The following is a 25299-nucleotide window of genomic DNA, read 5'->3' as shown; positions in this document are numbered from 1 at the left end:
TAATAATAATAATATAAGAAATAAATACTAATATAATAATAATAACACTTCAACAAACAAGACCTTAGACAACGCTTTTTTTAGCCTTAGACAGCGCTTTAAAGCGCTGTCTAAACCTCCGCTGCTAAAGGTTTGGACAGCGCTTTTTTAAATCTTAAAAGCGCTGTCTAAGCCCCCCCCTTAGACAGCGCTTTGGCCAAAAGCGCTTTATAAGACCCTCTTATTTTAAATTTTTTAGGTATACCTTAGACAGCGCTTTTGAAAAGCGCTGTCTAAGCCCCACCCCCTTAGACAGCGCTTTGGCCAAAAGCGCTTTCTAAGACCCTCCTATTTTAATTTTTTTAGGTATACCTTAGACAGCGCTTTTCAAAAAGCGCTGTCTAAGCCCCCCCCTTAGACAGCGCTTTTGCCTAGAGCGCTTTCTAATCCCCCCCTTAGACAGCGCTTTTTACAAAAGCGCTTTTAATCGAGATGTACCTTTAGATAGAATGCAACTGCGGTAAATATACTTCCTGTAACCAGTCCTGATCCAGATACCTAATTGAAACAAAGAAATAACAATAACAATATCATACATGAAGAGGATAAGCAAACGGAAGGTTGAAGATAAGTTATTTCGCGCGTTAAAATTACCAATAGTAGCGGCTTCCTGCCTGCTTTATCTATGAGGGCTGCTCCAACACCTGTGATCACAATCTGCAAAATCAAAAAACATAATTGAGTTGGTTTCAATTTGAAGGGTGAAAAAAATAGACTTTTCATGAATTATTGGATAAGTTAGAAATAAGAACCTGAAGGATAGCAAAAAGTATAGTACCGGTCGCGGAAGGAAATCCTACAGCGAAATTAAAGTACACAAATACACCGGAACAAAATAAAAATCTGACTTCTTCATGAAGTTAAGTTTTAAAACATGATTTCATTGGGAGTTATAGGTTGTATGCAAATGTCAGACTTTGAATGAAGAGTTGCGATTAGAGAAGTAAGTATTAGAACCTGCTAGGTCAAAAATACTGCTAGCATAAAAACCAACTCCATTGATTCCACCAAATTGCTGGCAGACCATAAGCCCTACTCCAATCTGGTCATACATCAAAATTAGTTATCTATACGCCTTAATACAACAATAACATGGGAAGGTGGAAAATAAACTATCATTTTCCACACACACCCTTAGAGAAACTGAACTGATATCAATAGTGGAACTATAGTTACCTACCGTGAGTGAGCGTAAATATCTTTTCTGAAACAAATCCAGCACTTTCGGTTTTGCGAGTTTTTCTAAACTAGTTATATAATCCTGTGTGGCAGTGACAGATGCACCAGCTTAAAATTGCATTATACTTGGAATGCTTTGTCTTTAATATTGTGCATGACAGGAAAGTCACAGAAATATATCCAACACCAACACACAGTAACCTGAATTTCCTTTGCTTCTTGAGATATATCAGCATCTTTTCCGCGAAGTATTTGCAATGCCGCCACAAAATCTTTTGTGAGTCCTCTCTTTGCCTGCAGTCATTAATTGGTCGGTACTTGGCACTCCTCATGATGTGCTAATCACTTTATATGGAAATTTGTTACTTACCAGCCATCTAGGGGACTCTGGAATGAAGAATAGACCCAAAAGCAACACAGCAGTGGGAATAAGGCCTGCAATTGCAAACACTTGTTTAGTATTGAAAAGTTTCAATTAATGTATAATGTTCTAAGTTTATTACTGACCGATTATAGATAAAGCCCTCCATGAAAGTATTGTTCCAAATATGAATGTCGTGGATCCCCCAATAACAATCATGAACTACAAAAGAAGATGAAAAACAAACTTATACGTCAGTGCTACCTTCATTGCAAATACTTGACCATGAAGTTACAATATGTAGCAAAACTATGCCTGATTTAAGGTAGTCAATACTCCTCGGCGTTCTTTTGGCGCAATTTCTGCTATGAAGACAGGAACCTTATATGTATAATACATCAAATATAATGTCATTTTAATAACTTAAACATATGTGAGTGTTTTAAAATGGATTTTTTTTTATCATTTCATTGAAAAATAGAAGTATGACCAACCACATAAGAAAAAACTCCCATTCCATATCCTGTTGCTAGTCTCCCAATATCCAAAGAAACTGGACCCTAAATATATATAAGAGAAAAAGAGGAAAACTCAGATAATCCTTGGAGAACAGTTATGACCAAGAAAATCTCATAGGTTCTGTAGTAAGAACCTTTGAAAAATAAATAACAAGCCATCCTGCAATACAGAAAGCACTTGATACTCTCATTGCCTGCATATACATTCCAAAGCCAACTTTTTATGAATACTCCAATTAATTTGGAAGTTAATTCATCATTTTACTGATATTACCCCCTTTCGTCCAACTAAATCAGCAATAGGACCACTTGTTATTGCGCCAATCATCGCACCAAAAGTCAAGATGGAGCCAAACAAGGAGTACTGCATACATTCAATCACCAAAAACCAAAGAAAACAACATCAAATCCACTGAGTAGAAGCTATACAAACTTTTCTAGTACACGGTAATCACGAGTTATTTTCACTCTATTTCCTATGTTTTCATTAATCTAAGGATAATGAAGTAAAATCAAATTTTGAATAATTTCTGGCTAACCTCTGCCAAAGACAGACTAAGATCCTTCCTGATAGCATCTTGAGTTGGAGATGAATATCCAACCTGGAAAATAAAACAAAAATAACAATTATTCTGTAGAACTCTTGGTCAACTAAACTATAGCAAGCATCTTGAAGCTATATAAAAAAGTGCTTATCTTTGCTGATTTTCAGATTTATAGTAAAACATAGAAGTGGTGAGAGAAGTAAAGACTTACACAAACACCAAACTCAAAAGAACCACAGACAGCAATGAATGTGGTGAAGTAAACCATCCATGGATGATGATAATCTTTGGTTTCATTGACAGGTTGCTTATTCTTTTCCCCTATCAATGGTTCTCTTCTTCGCAAGATTATAAACATTCTCAACAAGATTATAAACATTCTCAACATTCTCAACAAGATTATACAATAGAAACGAAGAAATGAAGAAATATTGAAGAACATACCGCAAGAAATGAAGAACAGTAGAAACGAAAAACGAAGTCAACACCCAAATGTCGAGACACGTACGATTCTTCAAACACGTTCAATGATTGAAACCGAAAAATGGAAGTGTATTCGTGTTCGCTGTTATGGTTTTCGCTGATAGGGTTTCAACGTTCGCAGGAGGGAAAACAAAAGAACAGAGAACGAAAATTGAAATGGAGTCTGAAATTTTATTTTAATTAGACCTTAGACAGCGCTTTTGTGGAAAGCGCTTTCTAAGGTATGCATTAGACAGCGCTTTCCAAAAGCGCTTTCTAAACCCCCCCTTAGACAACGCTTTTGGTTTTAATTTAAAGACTTTAGACAGCGCTTTATCAAAAGCGCTGACTAAGGTCTATATTTAAAAGCGCTTTCTAAAAGCACTGTCTAAGGGGGGGTCTTAGACAGCGCTTTTAGAAAGCGCTGTCTAAGACCCCCCCTTAGACAGCGCTTTCATTATTTTTTTGGAACATTTTCCGTGTTTTATTTTAATTTTAACCTTAGACAGCGCTTTCTTTTAAAAGCGCTGTCTAAGATGCGCTGTTAAAAGTCATTTTTGGCGTAGTGAAGAACCTCTAAAGCCTCTTTCCTAGCCTTGGCAACCCTAATCCCAGTTTCCAGCTCCTTACAAGTTTCTTTCAATTGAGCAGTCAGGCCACCTTGTGAGGCTGGCTCCTTCCTTGCAGATGTCATGACAATGTCATTGACATGAATGCCTTCAAATAACTTGTAATGAATGGACAATGGAGGCTTCCGTCTGCTGGGGATATCACTTGTGTTTAGAGTACCAGGTTGCTGGCTTAAAATAATTCCACAAATGATCGAGGGAAAGGTAATTGGCAGCTTTACTACATTAGTGGAGGCATGTCTAACAATTTGTTCAAACATGAACCTTCCATAATCAAAATTGAGTCTGGTTCCAATAGCATATATAATCCTTCCAAGGGCATTAGATATAGTTGAGATATGGGTTGTGGGCACCCAGTTGGCTGAGCCTATCTTATGCAAGATAACATATTTTACAGTTAATTTTCCAACAGATAGATGCTTTTTGCTTGGCCATTCCTTGACTTGACCAGCAGTGATTGTCCTACAGACTTCATTGTCCGTGGCTTCTAGTTCCTCTTCCTAGGAATTTATTGATGATAGTTGGGGAGAAACTTACACATCTTCCTCTCACAAACACCTTGTAGAATTCTTTGCTATTCTTGTCAGAAATGTCCCCTGGGATATTCACCACAAACTCCTTCACTAAACCTTCAAAACATTGGGGCAATGCACTAACTGTTTTCATCAAACCAGCAGACTTGATTAATTCCATAACCTCCTTCACTTCTACAGCCTCCTTCCCTAGCTCCCTTTCCACAGCAACTCTCCTCTATATAACAAATTTCCACTTGGCAGCACCATCTTCCAGATGGAAGGAAATATTGTCCAAATGCACAACTGCAACCTTAGTTAGAGACTTTCTAACAATTTGCCTTTGGGCAGGAGAGATGTCTGGGACATCGTCTTCAACATCATCTTCAGAATCAGATCTTTCTCTGACCTTTCTCTTCTTGACATCTTCTTTACTCCATGTTTTAGAAGGACCTAGAGCAGCAGCCTTCTTACTAGTTCTGGCTGTCAACATCTCAGCCACCGTCTTGCCTTTCCTGGTCTTCATTTTCTTTGCAACACTTGGTTTCAAATGATAAACCAAGGTGTCATCTTCCTCTTCTGAACTCTCTTCCTCCAAATCAATAACCTTCTCAGCAGTTTCATGAGAAACATCTACTGGTTTCTTACTAGGCAATGTTTTACCTAAAGAGCATAGTCCCTCAGCAGCCATGTCTTTCTCTGATCTAGATGAATTATCATCTTTCTCAGTTTAAGGTTCCACCTCAGGTGAGGGGTCCCTTCTAGACAGAGGAGTTGAAACTCCCTTGAATGAGTGTCCTTCATTTAGGATCCTAGTTACCAGGTTCCTAATGACACGATTTGTATAGTGCATGTCATCCTTAGGTGGAGGGTTTTCAGAGTTGTTACCTTGATTGTTTCCTGTTGTGGAAGAAGGACCAGGGGCGTCGCCTGGGATTACAGAAAGAGGAATAACTTCCAAAACGTCTTCATCCAGAAACTCCATGGAGGGAGTCCTTGCTTTGTGAGTGGGTTTTAAACCAGAGGATGAGGGATGTTGTGACATTTTGTTGAACTTTTGAGAAAATTTTTGTTGCCCTAGCAGAGATGGTCTGAGCAGTTTGATGAAGATGGAAGTGGTTGTGTTGAGGTAGCGTGTGAAAATGGTATGGATACTAGTTCTAATACTAGGTAATGATTTACCATAAATGAGGCACTTTCTTTTAAGTGGACAGACAATATTTTTATTACCTTTTCCACTCCACTTTAATTGCTATAAATTCTCATGAATACAAATCCCCAATTTCTCTCTTAAACATTCAAACTGATTAGCATCCAAATCCTTTGTAAATATGTCAGCTAATTGCATTTCAGTAGTAACATGCTCCAGTGCTATGATTTTCTCTTCCACAAGTTCTTTAATGAAGTGATGACGAATATCAATGTGCTTTGTCCTGCTGTGATGAATAGGATTTTTGGAAATATTTATAGCACTCAGGTTGTCACAGTACAATGTCATGACATCTTGTGTGACATTATATTCAATCAACATTTGTTTCATCCAAACCAGTTGAGAACAACTACTCCCAGCTGTTATGTATTCAGCTTGATATCTAGCACAAACACCTACAACAAAGGCAATGTCAGGTTTGCTTGCTGTGAGATATAGCAGACTTCATATCATGCTTCTGTATAGACTTTGATCTACACTAACACCATTTTCATCTTTGGAGACCTTGAAATGTGTAGGAGCAGATGTCCTCCTTCATTCTTAACAAATAGGGTTCTGTCACCAAACACAATATCATCCACATATATTTGAGCCACCATGAGGTTTCCTCCTTCATTCTTAACAAATAGGGTTCTGTCAATACCTCCCTTGTTGATTTTGTCATCTTCAGGTTCAGCTTGAGGAGGTTCACCCTCATTATTTTTGTCTAAGAAATCAGCTGGGGGATCATTTAGAGATGTCTCAACATCGTCTGTAACATCAGTCTGTTGATCATCATCCACAACATTGATAGATTCCATAATTACTTTTGTTATGGAATTAAAGACTCTGTATGCTCTGCTGTTTGTTGAGTAGTCTATAAAAATTCCTTCATCACTTTTGGGATCCATCTTCCTTCTTTGTTCATGATCAGTCAAGATATAACATTTACTACCAAACACATGGAAGTATTTGACTTTAGGTCTTCTCCCTTTCCATACTTAATATAGGGTTGTAGGAGTCCTTTTCAAGGTCACTATGTTGTAAACATAGCAGGATGTGTTCAAAGCTTTAGCCCAAGAATGGTAGGGCAATTTCTTATCATGAATCATAGCTTTGGCTGATTCTTGAAGAGTTCTATTTTTCCTTTTCACCACACCATTTTGCTGAGGAGTAATGGGAGATGAGAGCTCATGATGAATTCCTTCTTAAGAACATAATTCAACAAATTGGTTGTTCCCAAATTCCTTCCCATGATCACTTCTAATTTTGATAACTTTACTTTCCTTTTCTCTTTGAAGTTTGAGACAAAGATCTTTGAAGACTTCAAAAACATCAGACTTTTCTCTTATAAAATTCATCCAGGTGTATCTGGAGAAGTCATCCACCACTACATAAGCATACTTCTTCCCACCAAGGCTTTCCACCTGCATGGGTCCCATCAAATCCATATGGAGGAGTTTGGAAGTGGTGTCATGTCTGAGCTTATAGTGTGACATCCTTGTCTGACATTGCCCACAAACGTTTCTTTCATCAATCTTCAAGTTGGGAATTCCTCTAACAACTTCAACAAATATAACCCTCTTCATACCTTTAAGATGCAGATGGCTCAATCTTCGATGCCATGTCTTCACTTCTTCTTCTTTGGCTAAGGTACACATTGAAGAATAACCAGTTTCTTGAGAACTCCACATGTAACAGTTGTTTTTAGACCTGACACATTTCATGATCACTTCACTTTCTTTGTTAGTAATTAGATATTCAGTTTTAGTGAAGTTAACATTTCGACCTTGGTCACATAGTTGACTGATGCTTATTAGATTTGCAGTTAAGCCCTTAACAAGTAGGACATTGTCAAGATCAGGAACCCCAGGGCAATCAAGCTTACCAATCCCCTTGATTTCACCCTTTGCTCCATCACCAAAGGTTACATAGCTTGTGGCATGGGGATAAAGGCCAATTAGCAGGTTTTTGTTTCCAGTCATGTGTCTGGAGCACCCACTATCAAAATACCAATCTTCTTTGGCTGAAACTCTGAAGGATGTTTGAGCTATTAGACTTGTAACATTAGTCTTAGGAACCCATTACTTTTTGTTGATAGACCTGTGATGTTTGGGTCTAGGTTGATGGTGAGCAGGACTAGGATAACCATGTAGCTTATAGCATAAAGGCTTTATGTGGCCAAATTGTCCACAGTAATGACATCTCCATCTTTGGTGTTTCCCTTTCTGTTGTCTTCCCTTACGATGTTGTGACATCTCAGGTTTGCTTTTAATATGGCTGCACTTAGGTTTGGATTTAGGTTTACCACCAGTGTAACTGCACTTAAGCTTAGATTCATTGAACCCAATGCCAAATTTGTCTCCTGTTATTTGTCTAGTATGGAGAATCTTGTCTAAGGTGTCAGTCCATTGTTTAGCATTCTTACATACTTGGTCATCTCATCCAGTTTAGAATTCAAGAATACAGCTTCAGTATTTAACTTGGAGATGGTTTCCACATGTTCTGCCTTCTCATTCTCCAATTGCGCTATCACTTTCTTCTGGCTTTCAACTTGTTGACTCTCATCTAGTTTGTCATTTAGAACCACTTCTTCTGTTTTTAATTTAGAGATGGTTTTCAAGTGTTATACCTTCTCATTCTCCAGTTGAGTTATCACCTTCTTCTGGCTTTCAACCTGTTGACACACTTCTGCTCTTCTGTGACACAACTTTCTGTAGGTAGTGGCTAACTCTTCAAAGGTTACTTCATCATCACTTGAGTCTTCATCAGAACCCCATCTTCCAGTCAAGGCAGTCACCAGATGTACAGACTTTTCTGTTTCACTTTCATCAGACCAAGTGGCAGCAAGACTCCTCTTCTGTTTCTTGAGGTAGGTTCCACATTTAGTTCTAATGTGTCCATACCCATCACATTCATGGAACTGAACTCCTTTTCCTTCTTTGGGCTTTTCATCTGACCTTGTTCCTCTTCCAGCATTGTTGGGTTTACTGATGTCAGATGAGATGTTCTTGACATTTGCCTTATATCTTACATCCATCTTTTTCAGAAGTCTGTTGAACTGTCTTCCCAGCATTGCTACATCTTTTTCCAGATCTTCATGAACATCCTGACCACTTTCCTCCTCTTCCGCCTCAGTGTTTGACATAAAGGCTATGCTTTTGGCTTTCTTTTCAGATCCATCACACATTCCCATCTCAAATGTTTGGAGGGAACCAATTAGATCATCAACTCTCATATTGGAGATGTCTTGAGACTCTTCTATGGTTGTCACCTTCATACCAAATCTCTTAGAGGTGCCTTCATGAGTGGTTTTAAGAATGTCCCAAGCATCTTGAGGCATGTGCCTTCTGAAGATATTCTTGTCTACTCCATTGAATATAACATTCAATGCTTTAGAATTTCCAAGGGCTAGATCATCCTCCTCCTTGGTCCATTGTTCTTCAGGCTTTTTATCAGTTGTAACTTCTGCTTCCTTGGTAACTATTGGATGTTCCCAGCCTGTTAACACAACCTTCCAAGCCTTATTATCCAGAGATTTTAGGAAGGCTACCATTCGAGGTTTCCAGTAGTCATAGTTGGATCCATCCAAAATAGGTGGCTTGTGAACAGATCCTCCATCTCTCTCCATAGTACAAGAAAGTATCGTCCCTAGATCTCACCCAGAACCAGAGCAGGATGCCTGCTCTGATACCAATTGAAATTCTGGTATCAGATATGAGATGTCGAAGGTAATGTCACGACACTAATATCTGAATGATACAAACTAGAGAAAGATAAAGAACAGTAATGCAAGAGACACAAGCAATTATTAACCTAGTTCGGTGCAACTCACCTATGTCTGGGGGCTACCAAGCCAAGAAGGAAATCCACTAAAATAGAATCAATTCAAAGACTCTCAGTAAACTACACAAGTTATAGTCTTTTTCACCTAATCTCTACCCGTGTGACTTCTACCTAAGAACTCTTAGATATGAGATCCCACTCACTCCCCCTCAATTACACCAGTGATATTAAACAAGAATTATACTTAAAAGAAGACACTCTTCAAAGACACATGCTTGATCTTACTTAGTAGCTTCAATCAAGTAGACACACAGTCATGCTTAAAAGCTTTTTGTGACAAATTACAACTCAAAAATCAAACCAATTCAATCATCTATGGATGAATTGAATGGCTTACAATCCACATGACCACACAAGACTAAAACCCTTATTATCTCTCAATATTTCGTTCCTTATTTCTTGTGTATCAAATCAGGTTTTCCATGTCCTTTTTATAGAAGCATTAAGCTGGGCTTGGACATCATAAAACCCTAAAACTATTTTCCATTTAAATCTTCTCATGACAATTGATTAGATCTCTTTGGAAAATAAGTTTAATCACGTTGTAATTACTGATTGATAGTGTGTTCAATTAACTCATCAATCATACACAAATTGCCATTAAACGCGCAATCACATAATACATAACATTCAGACTGAATGTTCTGTATACAGATGTCATGACATCGGGTCTGACATCCTAGAACAATCCTGCATAATTATATCTTAAACATCCAGTAGGTACAAGATATCTTATGTTAAGACATCACATGTGACATCTTGTGAACACTCTTGGTTTTACCAAAATTGCTGTCAACACCTAGAACCAACATAAGGTATTAAATACATGCATGTTAAGGTTCAATATGATCACAAACAAAGGTTCAACATCATACAAAAAGTTTGAACATGTAAGCATACAAGTCATACAAAGGCATGTTACTACAAGTTTAAAGCATTTGTAAACACATAAACAAAGACGGACACAAGGGAAAACATGCACACATAGGTCCAACAAGACATGAAATAATGACATGTGAATCATGGATCAATGGGAAAATAAGCACACAAAATTTCATGGCATATTAACAAAAGTTCAAAGCACATAAACATGTAAACATACATTAAAGTAAGTCAAAATCAGGTAAAAACCAAGAGGCACATATTAACAACATCAAAAAAAGTTCATATATGATTCACAACATTCATACAAGTCATGGTGATCAAGAAAAATTAAAGTTTCAACCAAATAAGGTCATTTGAAATCCTAAAACAATCCTAAAAAGGTACCAACTTTAGACAAGTATAAGTATGTGAAAAATCAATAAATTCTGGAATATCTTTTCACCATAATAAAATATACAAAATTATGAACACATAGCAAAAAGAGTGGCTCAAAAAGGCTTATGGATCATCAAGTTATGAGTCTTTGAAGTTATGAAAAATAACAAAGCCTTAACACACACACTCAAATAGGCAAAAAAAAACAATGAATGAGAAGTTTGCATGAATAGTTGGGTTTCAAGGAGTTTATCATATTTACCTAGCCTCTACAAGATTACTTCTGATCTCTTAAGATTGTTTATGATCTTTAGGGACAAGTTTCAAGGGTGAAAGAGTGAGTTGTTGGCATAAATCTTGCTTTATCAAAGTAGTAATGTGACCTTTTGCAAATTCACCCATAAATGATATAATGCAATGGACAAAACCTCAACTCCTTGTGTAATGCACTTAGGATTCATATAAACATCTGATTATGGAGAGATTTATACACAAGAGGACCTGCAATCAAGATATCTTCACATTTGAAATGGTTTTCCTCCAAAAATTCATCATGAACATGACTTGAAATTCAAGTTTGGAACCCCAACTTCCCATTTTCGAAACTCACAGCTCATGCATGGGAAAAAAATGTACTTGTACTTTTTAAAAAGCCCCAAACATGCTCTACAGCTTTCATGTTTTTAGTTTTTTCTGAATCAAAGTGGATCATGATGAAAACTGGCTGTAAAGTTTATCACTTTTTAGGGATCAAAGTTGACTTGAAAGTTTTCTAAGTGTTTCAACTTGAGACACCAACTTTATGTCCTCATAACTCAAAATCCTTGCACTTTTATGGAATCAACCCTCTAGGACAAAGTTAAATTATGGAACAAGAGCTTTCATTTTAGCTTCGGAGCAAAGAAAATGGCTGCTCAGATTGGAAGTTATGGATTGAGAAAGTAGTGCACTTGAACATGAAATTTGGATACTTAGTGAAATTTTCAATGTTTTCAAGATTGCCCTTTTTGCAAGTAACCTTATTTATCTTGATTTTTCTTGATAAAATTCATCAATTAAGCATATACTCATGAAATTTAACTTGAGAAGTTCATATTTGATCATAAATCTCAAAAGTCAAAGGTTTGACTTTGTAGTGCACTGATTGTGTATCAGATGAATTTGAATTTCTTGATCTTCAACGAATTCAAACTCTTGAGCCAATTGAAAATCATGGATGGGCCCTAAGATGTACTTTAGTGTGTTGAGTGATGTCTCAAGGCTTGAGATCATGTTTTGATCAAAATTCGCAGATGAAATTGAATGTTGTTGAGAAACCCTAATTAGTGAGCCAGATGAAAGTGAAGCTTGATGCACTTGTGATTAGGCCACAATACCCTTATTTCTTAGACATGTTGGTCTGCTTTCCCTTAATGCAGTCAACACAAGTTTCAAAGTCAGCAAAATCTAGAGTATTAAGTACCCCATCTTTTACTAACCTTTTAATTCTCTCTATGGAGATATGTCCTAATCTCCGATGCCATAACATAGAAGAATTCTCATTAATACTACACCGCTTAGTGCCAGTTTGAACATGCATTGAACTATAAATGGATTCGATTTGTAAATTAATACGATAAAGACCATCAGACAATATACCATTCCCAACACATTCCAAATTATAAAATAATTCAAATAAGGTGTCTTTAAAATTAAAGGAATATCCAAAAGGTACAAGTCTAGAAACTGAAATCAAGTTTCGTGAGAGACTCGGTACATAAAAGGTCCTTTCTAATTTCAAAACAAAACCATTATTTAAAATCAAATTGCAAGTTCCAATAGCTTCCACATGTGAGGCCATCCTGCTTCCTGATAGGACAGTCCGCTCACTTCCCACTGGCTTCCTTAGGTTTTGCATACCCTGTAAGGAATTTGTTATATGGATTGTTGATCTAGAATCAATCCACCAGGTGTTAATATTAACATCTTTCATATTAGATTCATAACAAACAAATGAAAATAAATTACCTTTCTTCTCAAGCCATTCTTTGAATCCAGGGCATTCATTCTTCATGTGTCCTCCCTTTTTACAGAAGTAACACTATGCTTCTTTCTTGATATCACCATGCGGTGGTATTTTGAATTTTCCTTTCTGATTGGCTTGTGACTTGTCAGTTTTGAAAGCTCTGTTCTTCCCGCGAGTGCTTGTCAGCAATGCAGTCTCACTTTGTTCCATTACAAGCCTTTCTTCTTCCTGAACATACATGGTCATTAATTCATTGATTGACCATTTGTCTTTATGTGTATTGTAGGAGATCTTGAAAGGCTCATACTCATACGGAAGAGAGTTCAGAATATAGTGCACCAGGAAGGAGTCATACATATCAACCTCAAGTTTCTTAAGTTGAGCTGAAATGTCACGCATTATCATTATGTGCTCACGCACACCTTTCACACTAGTGAGTTGGTAGGAGGAAAATTTCATGATTAATGTGCTTGCCAAAGCCTTTTCAGAAGTGACGAACTGATCGTCAATAGCTTTCAGCAAATCACAGACATTCTCATGCTGATCAACAGAACCACGTATTCCACCTGTGACCTTAGTCTTAATGAACATCACACTGAGCCGGTTGGATCTCTCCCACCGCACATATAGTGCGATTGCAGCTGGAGTACTTTCATCTGCAATTGCAGGTGGTCCGTCTTTCCTAATAGCATAACCTATGTCTATCCATCCTAGATGGAGGAGAATTCTTTCCTTCCACACCTTATAGTTATCTCCTCTAAGCTCGGGAATATCACATCGGATATCAGAAAAATTAGCAGGTTGAGAAGCTAAAAAGATAAACAAAATTGATGTCAAATTTTGAGGCATAAATATTATCCAATTTGTATGTATTATCAATATAAACATACCATAAAATAAATCTTACAGCATAAAAATTATCTGTGGGCTAAATTTTAATGTAATAAGATTTAAAAAAAAATTGCGATAGATTTTTTCAAACCTCACGCTTTACGTGCATGATATAATTTTGTTTTTCTATCCAAAATTAATACTTTATGATAAAACTATCAAATTATGTACCGATTCATAATTTTTGTGGGCAAGTTATGAAAATATTTTGACATTTTATCCTAATTAATCATACAAATATAATAAAAATTCCTGTAGGATAAAATTCATTATACCATGTATAATTAATTACAATTTTATGTTTAATAATTTATGTGATCTCAAAACTTTTAAAAAATAATCTCAATTAATTTAAGGATGTTGTGGCTAATCCAAATTAATCAAAATTATAACGATCACTAGACATAGTAACTCAATTATATGAGAGAGTAAAATTAAATAAATAAGATCTCTTATACAATTTCCTAACAAAATAATAACATTATAAATCAATTTTAATTTATGCATAAATTTAATTCAAATATTAAATAATAAGGCATAATGATCAGTAAAAATGAAATCATATGGATTTGAACAGAATCAAAATACATGTTTAACAAAGCAGCCCAGCGGTAACATTCATGAATGCTTTGGATCAGGACCTGGGCATAATGATCAGTACAAATTAAATCACATATATTGATCTTATGTTCTTATAGATGGTGTATTTCTTTTCTGATGAGAGAAAGCATTGGGGACCAAAGACTATTTATAGACTTGAATGGTCATTAAAACCATTAAAACTCATTATCACCCAATTAAATGGTCATATCAATTTACATTAAAACCAAAATAAATCATACCCTTTTTCAGAACCAAAATCCCAAAACTATGGACCAATTTAAAATTGTTTTTTTAATTATTAATAATTATTATAATAAAAATAAGAAACCGTTACAATTAGATGCTAATAATTCAGTGTGTTCAAGTTTGGGATTCAGTAAGGTTTGGTTCTATCTAGTCGAAATAGGTGTAGTTAGTATATGTATCGAATTGTGTAAGCAAATATTCGACAGATTCGAATACTACATTTAGTTACGTGTGTTTTGGTTGCCTATAAATATGCATAGGTAATTCAAATTACGATTTTTCATAACAACTTACAATAATATTTTCCCTTTTACAATTCAGTTTTTCTCTCTTTTCTCTTACTTCTTATTTCTCATCTTTCTTGAAAACGCTAATTGTTCCAACAAATTGGTATCAACGAGTCCGAGTTGCGATTTAGTGAGATTCTTAAATGGCAAACAGAAATATAACATCAGTGCAATTTCCAAAAAATCTACCGGTTTTCAAAGGCGAGAACTATGAACGGTGGATTGCATAGATGCATGTCATCTTCATATTTCAAGGTGTGGTTAAAATCATAAACGATGGAGTACCGACATTAGAAGCGAATGCAAACGATTTTCAGAAAGCTACAAACAAGGATCAAAGGAAGAAACATGGTAAGTTTATGTTCTTGATTCACCAGTGTGTGGATCCTAATGTGTTCGGGAAGATAATTGAAGAGGAATATTCCAAAGAAGTGTGAGACAAGTTATAGAACTTGTATGGTGGAAATGAAAAACTGAAAAGGGTGAAGTTGCAGACGCTCAAAAAGCAGTTTGAGATAACACAGATGAAAGAAGTTGAATCAGTTGCTGGCTTCTTCTCAAGATTAATGTTAATCATGAACCAAATGAAGACGTGTGGCGAATCAATCAATGATTTAGAGGAGATTGAGATAGTAATGAGATCTCTGATTGTAATTTTTTATTACATTGTAGTGTTTATTGAAGAGTCCAAGAACCTAGCTAAGATGAAGTTGGAAGGAATTCAAGCTTCATCAGAGGCTCATGATATGAGGCTGAAGCAGAGGAACTCAAAAAGGGAGAAGGTGGCTGAACAGGAATTGCAAGCAAGATTCATTAAGAAATCTGGAAAAGAGAAGGAGAAACAAGGAAAGAATCTTGCTAATGATTATAAGTCAAGCAAGAATTCAAAGAATTACTCTGATTTGATCAAGAAAGGCATGGACAACAAGTATTTTGGGAAGAAAGTTGACATGAAGGAGGTTCAATGTCACAACTGTCAAGGATTTTGTCATTATGCTCGAGACTATCGAAGAAAGAAGGTAGTAAGAGCAAAAGATAATGATGAAGCTCAGTATGCACATGCTGCAGATAGTGATTCTGATGATGTGCTACTAATGCCAAATACTCAGTCGAGTAATGAGAAAATAAACATGTGGTACCAAGACTTAGGATGTAGCAAACATATGGCTGGTAATAAAACCTGGTTCACCAAGTTAGATGAATCAGTCAAGAAAGTGATCAAGTTTGTAGATGGCCGACACATCACATCAGATGGAAAAGGAAACATATATGGTAAGAAAGGATGGTCGAAAGGACAATATCACTAATGTGTTATATGTACTTTGATGACAAGTAACTTGATAAGCATATGTCAATTACTTGCTAAAGGGTACAACATAAAGCTAGAAAAGAAGCAGATGAATGTGTATGATGGCGATGAAATATTGATTCTGAAAGCACCATTGGGAGACAACAAGGCCTTGCAAAAGATTTATGGCATCCACCTCTTCTAGACTAAATGAAATGCATATGTGATGGTTCATATAACCATAATCTCATTCCATTTGGTTGTGGTGGAATCTTTCGAGACAGTCATGGTAATTTTATCTTTGCCTTTGATAATCAACTCTGATGGTCTTCTTCCTACCTATTTGAGTTCTTTGCTGCCATTAGAGTCATGGAGATTGCAATCTATAATGATTGGTCCAAGCTAGGGGTGTTAAAAATCGAACTACCCCAATAGAAAATTGCAAACCAAGCCAAATCAAACCATAAATCGGAAAACCCACATTTGGCTAGGATGTGTTTGGGACATGTTTTAAGAAAACTGTGTGATTCGATTGTTTGCGCTTTATATTTTAAAAACATAACCAAACCGAATCAAACTGCATTATGTTACAATCCAACTTTCACTTAACTCACATCAAAGCTTGCGCAGTGTGCGTGTTGATTCTGAGCAATTGAGCTCCAATTTATAGAGAATTCAAGTGATAATTGCACACTCCTTTCAAGTTTCCAATTTTGGCAAAGTGATGTAAGCAGTTGCATGGGCGCGCATGAGGCCATATAATGATTGTTCAAAAGTCCATAATGAATTTCAGATGCATTGGAGGTGGATTGGATTGTAAGGCAATTACACATTGTTGTTTGAAGTTTGATCTATGACACATGATACCAGCTTGTTTAAGCCATGCGCAACCTATGCATTTCTCATCCAAAATTCATGCATTTTAGCTATTTGGAAAGGTGAGATCAAGAGGAACAAGTTTGATGTTTAACAATTTTTCATTTGGAGCTTGGAACTTGGAGATATTTGAGGTGGAAGTCTGGAAAAATTTGACATATTGAAAATTTTCTAAGTGTCAAGCCATATGTCTCAATATTCCACCTTGCTTAACTTTTTATGGGAGCTTCACATGAGAAAAGTGTATTCAACAAAGTTGTAGCTCTCTCAAACACCTTCAAAATAGTCACTAATTTCATGTCATTTAGATTTTAAATGATAGAGTTATGCATTTTTGAAGTTTGGCAAAATCCCTTGATCAATGGTATAGGTCAAAAGTGACCTATAATGTAGCCTCATATCACATGTGAAAATAAGTTGAATTAGCTCTCACTCCAAACATCAAAGTTGAAGTAGAAACATTGAATTTGATTTTGTAACTTGGAAATTTTTCATCTCATAAAAATTGAGCAAGTATTGGCCTTGGGAAGTTAACTTTCAAATTAGGGTTTAGACAAAATGACCTATAATGCTTCAACGTAGAAAATGCTTTTCCAAGAAAAAATAGCTCTAGGTCTAAACATGAAAGTTGTTTATAATGTAATTTAGAGTAAGGTTTATCTTGGAATCATTTTTATATGGTGAAAATTGTAGGAGATAGGGTCTAGGGAGACCCAATTTTGATCAGATGAATCCATCTGGCCAACCACCATCAACCAACTTGCTAACTTCCAATTCTCTTGACTTTCTTGGCTCATGGTAGATCATATATGCATAATATGATGAAATTTGAAGTTTCCCTTGAGAAATTTGATCAATTGGTGAGATAACTTGTTGGAGAAGTTACTCAAGATACCCAGTCAAACTAGGGTTTCCAAGGCAAATCACCCTTAAACTCTTGAAGCAATTCTTGGATCAATTCTTGGTTGTACTCTTTGTTCATGAGGGTGTCAAACCCTAGATGTGATCAATGAATCAAGGATATCATGTCCCTACATACAAAAAGAGTTAGATAGATACAAAGACATATTTTTGGTATTTTGGTTAGTAAAATGATAAAATACAAGTATGATATAATCATAAAGTGCTTGGTGATATCTCCCAAAACAATCCCAATGAAGGAGGGGTAAGGAGGATACCAAGGTATGATCCCAATGCTAATGCTTATGATGGAATTGCATGAGGGATCTTAAGGTCAAAATTGGAATCTTACAACCATGATTAAAATTAGACATATTTTCACAATTGACCATTTTGCCCCTTATGGGCTTATTTTGGTATTTTTGTGTCAAAATTGCATGCTCCCCTTAGGATTAGAATTCAATCATATCCTAATAATTGTAGGACTTAACATAGAATTTTAATCATGATTTTGATCAATATTTTGACATGCTCCCTTAGGATTTCTAACTTCTAACTTAGAATTTTCAATCAATTTTAACAAATCAATGCATGATCCCTTAGGGTAGTTTCTAACAATTACTAACTTTAACTAGATCCAAAATTAGTTCCCTACAAAACTAAAACAAAACCCCCGATTAAATTGATCAAAAGAAATTTTGATTAATTAAATCTTTTGAACTTGTATAATCCCACAGTCTAATTGAGTGACCAAAAGACCCTTGGTCACTTAATAAGACTTTTCTTCCAAGCTGTGGAGCTCAAGGCCTTAAGACAAGATCTTCAATCAAGGCATCCTCAGTCATACAAAGAAGCGGATTATTCAAGCACATCAAAGGTGGCATCTTCAACACTTGTTAAATCAAAGTTAGAAGAGTGCGATACGAGCCTTAAGCAATAGAGAAGGAGTGGGACTAGAGTATTCCTACCCCCATTCTGAGTATTTTTGGGGTTTGGGTCGTATGACCCAGCGCTCATCGTATTCACCTCTATTCATAGACCTTAGCACCATTCTAATCATACGATTAACAAGTCTATCTTCACAAAGCAAGGACAACGTCAACAACTTATCAATCATGAATCAAGTTGTACGATATAAGCCTTAAGTAATGGAGAAGGAGTGGGACTGGAGTATTCTTACCCCCATTTTGAGTATCTTTGGGTATGGGACGTATGACCAAGTGCTCATCGTATTCACCTCCGTTCATTTACTTTAGTGCAATTCAAATCTAACGATTGATAAAGTCTTCATCTTCCATGCAAGAAACAACTACAACGACTCTTCTCTCTCCACTTGAAAGTTAGTGTGATTCTCATCATCCAGTAACTATCAAGTCTATCCATTCTCAATCATTCCAATTCTAACCATTTCAATCTCAATCATCCATTTCTTCTTGCCTCCAATCAATTTCTTTTCAGCCCTAGTGGGTTGAACTACGAAAGCTCTGATTTCCTCATTGCACAATGAGGGTACGTAGGCAGGAGAACCTAGTTTCTTCGTGAGCTACCTTATTTATAATCCATCCTTCATTTTAATCAATTCTACTTCTTTTTCCTTATCAATCATCTTGTTTTCAGCCCTAGTGGGTTGAACTAGGAAAGCTCTGATTTCCTCATTGCACAATGAGGGTACGTAGGCAGGAGAACCTAGTTTCTTCGCGGGCTACCTTATTTATGCCTCAGGCCCTCACTTGTTGATTTACCTTTACTCTTCGGTTCAGAGTTTATTCCTTCATGGATCCAAGTTACGTCTTCTCTTTGATCTCAAATTGTTTGTTCCCCAGCAATTGATATATGTTTCCTTGTGCCAATCAATACTTATTTTTGGATTCCATATTCACCCTTTTTAGGAAGACCTAATGAAATGTCTATCTTTGTATCAAGAGTTGTTTGGCTTATTTCCATACAGTTACTTCTCTTTGTTTCCAGTCATTCAGCGACGACGATACCATGTCTTAGACCTCTCACTCGTCGGTCTGTCTGTTTATGTTACCATTCTGTTGGTACGAGTTATAATTGTTCATCACTTCAATCATACTCCTTTAGTTGTTTGTCCTGTCAGTCCTTGGTGCTTGGACAAACACCTTTTTTTTGTTCCTCTTTCTTCTCGTAGTTCCGAACTATGATTGCTCTGACTTTCTCATTGCACAATGAGAATACGTATGCACGAGGAAAAAATATGGCAGTCCAAATAACCCTCATTTCTTCACCCACTGAGCCTCTATCTCAGACTTCTTCAAGTGAAGAGCTTCAACAATAATACTAGATCGGGGAATCTCCTCAAATCCACTTAAAGGTACTCTACTAGAAACAGGTATCCTTGAGAGATGAGAATACTCCTCCAAGGTAGGCACAAGCTAAAAATCTGGGAAAGTGAAATAATGGTAGAGAGGATCATAGAACTGCACCAACACACTCAAGAAGCTTCCCATGACGTTGTTTGAAGTCCAAGGGATCTAATACAAAATATGCTAGAATGATGTATCATATAAATGACAAGCTAAAGATCAATTAACAAGAGTCTCCACCGCGATTTTATTGTTTCCAAGGGAAAAGGGAAAAAATGCGAACAAAACCCAAATAGTAAGAAGTTTTCAAATAAAAACTAATAAAAATCAGAGATCACAAGTAAGGGGGTTGGTTACACAGAGAGAAGGTGTTAGCACCCAAAGTGTCCTAGGTACTCCTAGGGAGCCCTTTTTATGTGCATATGTATTTTGTACAAAGTGATGTTTACAAACAAATGGAATGAGGGGATGAGAAAAGAATTCATTAATTATATTTTTGTGTTTGACAATACCTTCGGTCTCGTGCCTATGTACCAACATATAAATGAGGAATCAAAACCTCGTAGTTCGTGCTAGAAATTTCAAAGTGAGTATGTTGGTTTTAACAAAAATTAAGTTTGAAAGGCACAAAGGCCTAAAATGGTTTGAATGAGTTAGTTCTTTTTGGATTTTTGAAAGTTTAAGTCAAGTATAGTTAGATTTATTTCATAAGTTTGATTTAAGAAAATAAGTTTGAAAATGCAATGGCATAAGGCCAAAGTTTCTACCTTTTTGTAAAAATGGTCTAAGTTTAGAACAAAATAGTTCACACAAAGAAGGTTTTGAAAATGGAGGGAGAGATTTTTAAATTAAAGAAATAGGGAGAAGATGAAGAGACTACCCTAGATACAAGAAGTTTAAAAGTTTAAAGTTGAAAAGATCTAACCAAATGGGAGCAATCCAATAGACAAGTATGTCAATAGAAACCTAGAATTCCCTTGGACTTTTTTAGAATCAAGCAACACATAAATGCACAATTATATCAATCTTGAAGAGCAAAGGAATCAAATAAAAATGGCCTCATCCAATCTTATCCACTCCAATGATCTTCTTCAAAATAGCCTATGTATCAGATGAATTCCACAAGTCACAGGTTCAACATGACAGCTTATCAAGGATCAATGTTGTAGATGAATCTGGGGAGATCTAGAATGATGTATCAGATGAATCCAAACTTGCAAGTTCTTGGTCTTTCAACAAATTGGCATTGGCCAAGTCCATTAGCAAAGGAATGTTGCCTAAGTTCTAAGTCCAATTGGGGAGATCAAAACTGTTGGTTCTAGGTGTTGGCAACAATTTTGGTAAAACCAAGAGTGTTCACAAGATGTCACATGGAATGTCTTAACATAAGATATCATGTACCTGCTGGATATTTAAAATATAATTATGCAGGATTGTTCCAGGATGTCAGACCCGATGTCATGACATTTGTATACAGAACATTCAGTCTGAATGTTATGTATTATGTGATTGTGTTTTTAATGGCAATCTGTATATGATTGATGAGTTAATTGAACATGCTATCAATCAGTAATTACAACGTGATTAACTTATTTTCCAAAGAGATCTAATCAACTGTCATGAGAAGATATGAATGGAAAATAGTTTTAGGGTTTTATGATGTCCAAGCCCAGCTGAATTGCTTCTCTAAAAAGGACATGGAAAACCTGATTTGAAACACAAGAAATAAGGAACGAAATATTGAGAGAGAATAAGGGTTTAAGTCTTGTGTGGTCGTGTGTATTGTAAGCCATTCAATTCATCCATAGATGATTGAATTGGTCTGATTTTTGAGTTGTAATTTGTCACTCTAAGCTTTCAAGCATGAGTGTGTGTCTACTTGATTGAAACTGCTAAGTAAGATCAAGTGTGTGTCTTTGAAGAGTGTCTTATTTTCATAGTAATTCTTGTTTAATATCACTGGTGTGATTGAGGGGGAGTGAGTGAGATCTCATATCTAAGAGTTCTTTGGTAGAAGTCACACGGGTAGAGATTAGGTGAAAAAGACTGTAACTTGTGTTGTTTACTGAGAGTCTTTGAACTGATTCTATTTTAGTGGATTTCCTTCCTGGCTTGGTAGCCCCCAGACATAGGTGAGTTTGCACCGAACTGGGTTAATAATTGCTTGTGTCTCTTGCATTACTGTTCTTTATCTTTATCCTGTTTGTATTGTTCAGATATTAGTATCGTGACATTACCTTCGATATCTCATATCTGATACCAGAATTTCAAAAACAACAGTCCACTCAAAAGTTTTTTTAGGTTTTTTGTTATTATTATGTGCATTAATGGTTAAAGACCAATCAAACAAACAAGGCAACCAAGTATATCACACAATATGGTCCAAGTGGACAAAGTGAAAATTGCATAAACACAAACAATTATAATGATGTGTACAATGACAAATGATAATAAAGCAATAAAAGTAAATTGCATTAAAAGTAAAGCTTGAAAGTAAAAGTTAATAGTTAGTAAGTCAATGGTTAGTTTTGTTTTGCTTTTTGATGTCAAGGCATTCTTTGGAGAACACTCAACCCACTTGCCACAAGCATGGATCCTTGAACCACAACATCTTCCAAAAGAAGGAAAGAAGGCCAAGTTTCCATACAATACCATGGAAATGAGATACTTACAATCTCACTAACTAAAATGCTTATGCCTTTTGTGTCACAAATTTAGCGTTATGTTAAGCAATCGTAATTGGACTTATGTAGAAGTCACAACTATTTGAGGTCGGGCAATAAACTTTTGGTGTTAATGCATGTTGGATCTTGATCTGAATACCTTCAATGGAGGTCTGAGCTTGCTAGATCTTGATCTGAATCATGCTTTGCTTCACTCCAATTGCTTGTAGAAGAGGAATGGAATGGCTTAGAATCAATAGACTCCTGGAGAATTGAATTCCAAAATAGTGGAGATTCAAGCTCAAATTCAACAGAACTTTTCAGGTTTATCCTCTCAATGTGAAGGGCTTTCTGTGGGGAATCAAAGCTTGCGCAGTGTGTGTGTTGATTCTGAGCAATTGAGCTCCAATGTATAGAGAATTCAAGTGATAATTGCACACTCCTTTCAAGTTTCCAATTTTGGCAAACTGATGTAAGTAGCTGCATGGGCGTGCATAGGCCCATAGAATTATTGTTCAAAAGTACATAATGAAGTTCAGATGCATTGGAGGTGGATTGGATTGCAAGGGAATTGCACATTGTTGTTTGAAGTTTGATCTATGACACATGATACCAGCTTGTTTAAGCCATGCGCAACCTATGCATTTCTCATCCAAAGTGCATGAATTTTAGCTCTTTGGAAAGGTGAGATCAAGAGGAACAAGTTTTACGTTGAACACTTTTTCATTTGGAGCTCAGAACTTGGAGATATTTGAGGTGGAAGTTTGAAAAAATTTGACATATTGAAAATTTTCTAAGTGTCAAGCCATATGTCTCAATATTCCACCTTGCTTAACTTTTTATGAGAGCTTCAAATGAGACAAGTGTCTTCATCAAAGTTGTAGATATCTCAAAAACCTTCAAAATGGTAACAAATTTCATGTCATTTGGATTTGAAATGATATAGTTATGCATTTTTGAAGTTTGGAAAAATCCCTTGATCAACGGTATAGGTCAAAAGTGACCTATAATGTAGCCTCATATCATATGTGAAAATAAGTTGAATTAGCTCTCACTATAAACATAAAAGTTGAATTAGGCACATTGAATTTGATTGTGCAACTATGAAATTTTTCATCACATAAAAATTGAGCAAGTTATGGCCTTGGGAAGTTGACTTTCAAATTAGGGTTTAGACAAAATGACCTATAATGTTTCAACATAGAAAATGATTTTCCAAGCAAAACTAGCTCTAGGTATCAACATGAGATTTGTTTATAATGTCATTTAGAGTAATTTTTCTATTGGAATCATTTTCATATGGTGAAAATTGTAGGAGATAGGGTCTAGGGAGACCGAGTTTTGATCAGATGAATCCATCTGGCCAACCACCATCAACCAACTTGCTAACTTCCAATTATCTTGACTTTATTGGCTCATGGTAGATCATATATACATAATAAGATGAAATTTTAAGTGTCCCTTGAGAAATTTGATCAATTGGTGAGATAGCTTATTGGAGAAGTTACTCAAGATACCTAGTCAAACTAGGGTTTCCAAGGCAAATCACCCCCAAAATCTTGAAGCAAAATTGATAAATATCACATGTATAAGTAATTGGGACTTATAAATGATGATCATAACCACTCTTGGGTCAATTCTTGGTTGTGCTCTTTGTTCATGAGGGTCTCAAACCCTAGATGTGATCAATGAATCAAGGATATCATGTCCCTACCTACAAAAAAAGTTAGATAGATACAAAGACCTATTTTTGGTATTTTGGTTAGTAAAATGATAAAATACAAGTATGATATAATCATAAAGTGCTTGGTGATCACTCCCAAAACAAACCCAATGAAGGAGGGGTAAGGAGGATACCAAGGTATGATCCCAATACTAATGCTTATGATGGAATTGCATGAGGGATCTTAGGGTTAAAATTGGGGTCTTACAACCATGATTAAAATTAGACATATTTTCACAATTGACCATTTTGCCCCTTATGGGCTTATTTTGGTATTTTTGTGTCAAAATTGCTTGCTCCCCTTAGGATTAGAATTCGATCATTTCCTAATAATTGTAGGACTTAACATAGAATTTTAATCATGATTTTGATCAATATTTTGACATGCTCCCTTAGGATTTCTACCTTCTAACTTAGAATTTTCAATCAATTTTAACTAATCAATGCATGATCCCTTAGGGTAGTTTCTAACAATCACTAACTTTAACTAGATCCAAAATTAGTTCCCTACAAAACTAAAACAAAACCCTCGATTAAATTGATCAAAAGCAATTTTAATTAATTAAATCCTTTGAACTTGTATAATCCCACAATCTAATTGAGTGACCGAAAGACCGTTGGTCACTTAATAAGACTTTTCTTCCAAGTTGTGGAGCTCAAGGCCTCAAGACAAGATCTTCAATCAAGGCATCCTCAGTCATACCAAGAAGCGGATTATTCAAGCACATCAAAGGTGACATCTTCAACACTTGTTAAATCAAAGTTAGAAGAGTGCGATACGAGCCTTAAGCAATAGAGAAGGAGTGGGACTGGAGTATTCCTACCCCCATTCTGAGTATCTTTGGGTATGGGACGTATGACCCAACGCTCATCGTATTCACCTCTATTCATAGAGCTTAGCACAACTTTAGTCATACGATTAACAAGTCTATCTTCACAAAGCAAGGACA

General features: G+C 36.0%; 3 protein-coding genes across 3 annotated transcripts; 1 reads left to right on the top strand and 2 right to left on the bottom strand.

The window, feature by feature from the left end:
* Nucleotides 1-462: 462 nt before the first annotated feature.
* LOC127122162 (sugar transporter ERD6-like 7) lies at nucleotides 463-12512 on the bottom strand. Its single transcript, XM_051052546.1, has 15 exons — nucleotides 12019-12512; nucleotides 2854-2980; nucleotides 2637-2699; nucleotides 2372-2461; nucleotides 2232-2291; nucleotides 2074-2139; nucleotides 1895-1960; nucleotides 1726-1801; nucleotides 1589-1653; nucleotides 1420-1512; nucleotides 1220-1300; nucleotides 997-1081; nucleotides 792-835; nucleotides 634-696; nucleotides 463-537 (listed from the first exon to the last, which is right to left on the bottom strand). The coding sequence occupies exons 1-15, from the start codon at nucleotides 12510-12512 to the stop codon at nucleotides 463-465; spliced, it is 1548 nt and encodes a 515-aa protein (XP_050908503.1).
* Nucleotides 12513-12620: 108 nt separating this feature from the next.
* LOC127122161 (uncharacterized) lies at nucleotides 12621-13394 on the bottom strand. Its single transcript, XM_051052545.1, has one exon. It carries the CDS (start codon nucleotides 13392-13394, stop codon nucleotides 12621-12623), a length of 774 nt encoding a protein of 257 aa, XP_050908502.1.
* A 1408-nt stretch (nucleotides 13395-14802) lies between these two features.
* LOC127122160 (uncharacterized) lies at nucleotides 14803-16065 on the top strand. Its single transcript, XM_051052544.1, has 3 exons — nucleotides 14803-14923; nucleotides 15245-15844; nucleotides 15941-16065. Exons 1-3 carry the CDS (start codon nucleotides 14803-14805, stop codon nucleotides 16063-16065), a joined length of 846 nt encoding a protein of 281 aa, XP_050908501.1.
* The last annotated feature ends 9234 nt before the right edge of the window (nucleotides 16066-25299 follow it).

Source organism: Lathyrus oleraceus, chromosome 2 (genome assembly GCF_024323335.1).
Source record: "Lathyrus oleraceus cultivar Zhongwan6 chromosome 2, CAAS_Psat_ZW6_1.0, whole genome shotgun sequence".
Classification (NCBI taxonomy): Eukaryota; Viridiplantae; Streptophyta; class Magnoliopsida; order Fabales; family Fabaceae; genus Lathyrus; species Lathyrus oleraceus.
This window is presented reverse-complemented; position numbering and strand designations above follow the sequence as displayed.

What these genes read in the sequence shown, in the direction of transcription:
- LOC127122161 (XM_051052545.1), bottom strand. Translation starts at nt 13,394, where the DNA reads ATGCCTCAAAATTTGACATCAATTTTGTTTATCTTTTTAGCTTCTCAA.
- LOC127122162 (XM_051052546.1), bottom strand. Translation starts at nt 12,512, where the DNA reads ATGAAAGATGTTAATATTAACACCTGGTGGATTGATTCTAGATCAACA. An exon ending in CTTTTGAGTTTGGTGTTTGT is followed by an intron (nt 2,700 to 2,853) that starts GTAAGTCTTTAC and finishes TTTATTTTCCAG; the next exon opens with GTTGGATATTCATCTCCAAC. An exon ending in GAGGGCTTTATCTATAATCG is followed by an intron (nt 1,654 to 1,725) that starts GTCAGTAATAAA and finishes TTGCAATTGCAG; the next exon opens with GCCTTATTCCCACTGCTGTG.
- LOC127122160 (XM_051052544.1), top strand. Translation starts at nt 14,803, where the DNA reads ATGCATGTCATCTTCATATTTCAAGGTGTGGTTAAAATCATAAACGAT. An exon ending in GGATCAAAGGAAGAAACATG is followed by an intron (nt 14,924 to 15,244) that starts GTAAGTTTATGT and finishes ATTACATTGTAG; the next exon opens with TGTTTATTGAAGAGTCCAAG. An exon ending in TGGAAAAGGAAACATATATG is followed by an intron (nt 15,845 to 15,940) that starts GTAAGAAAGGAT and finishes TACTTGCTAAAG; the next exon opens with GGTACAACATAAAGCTAGAA.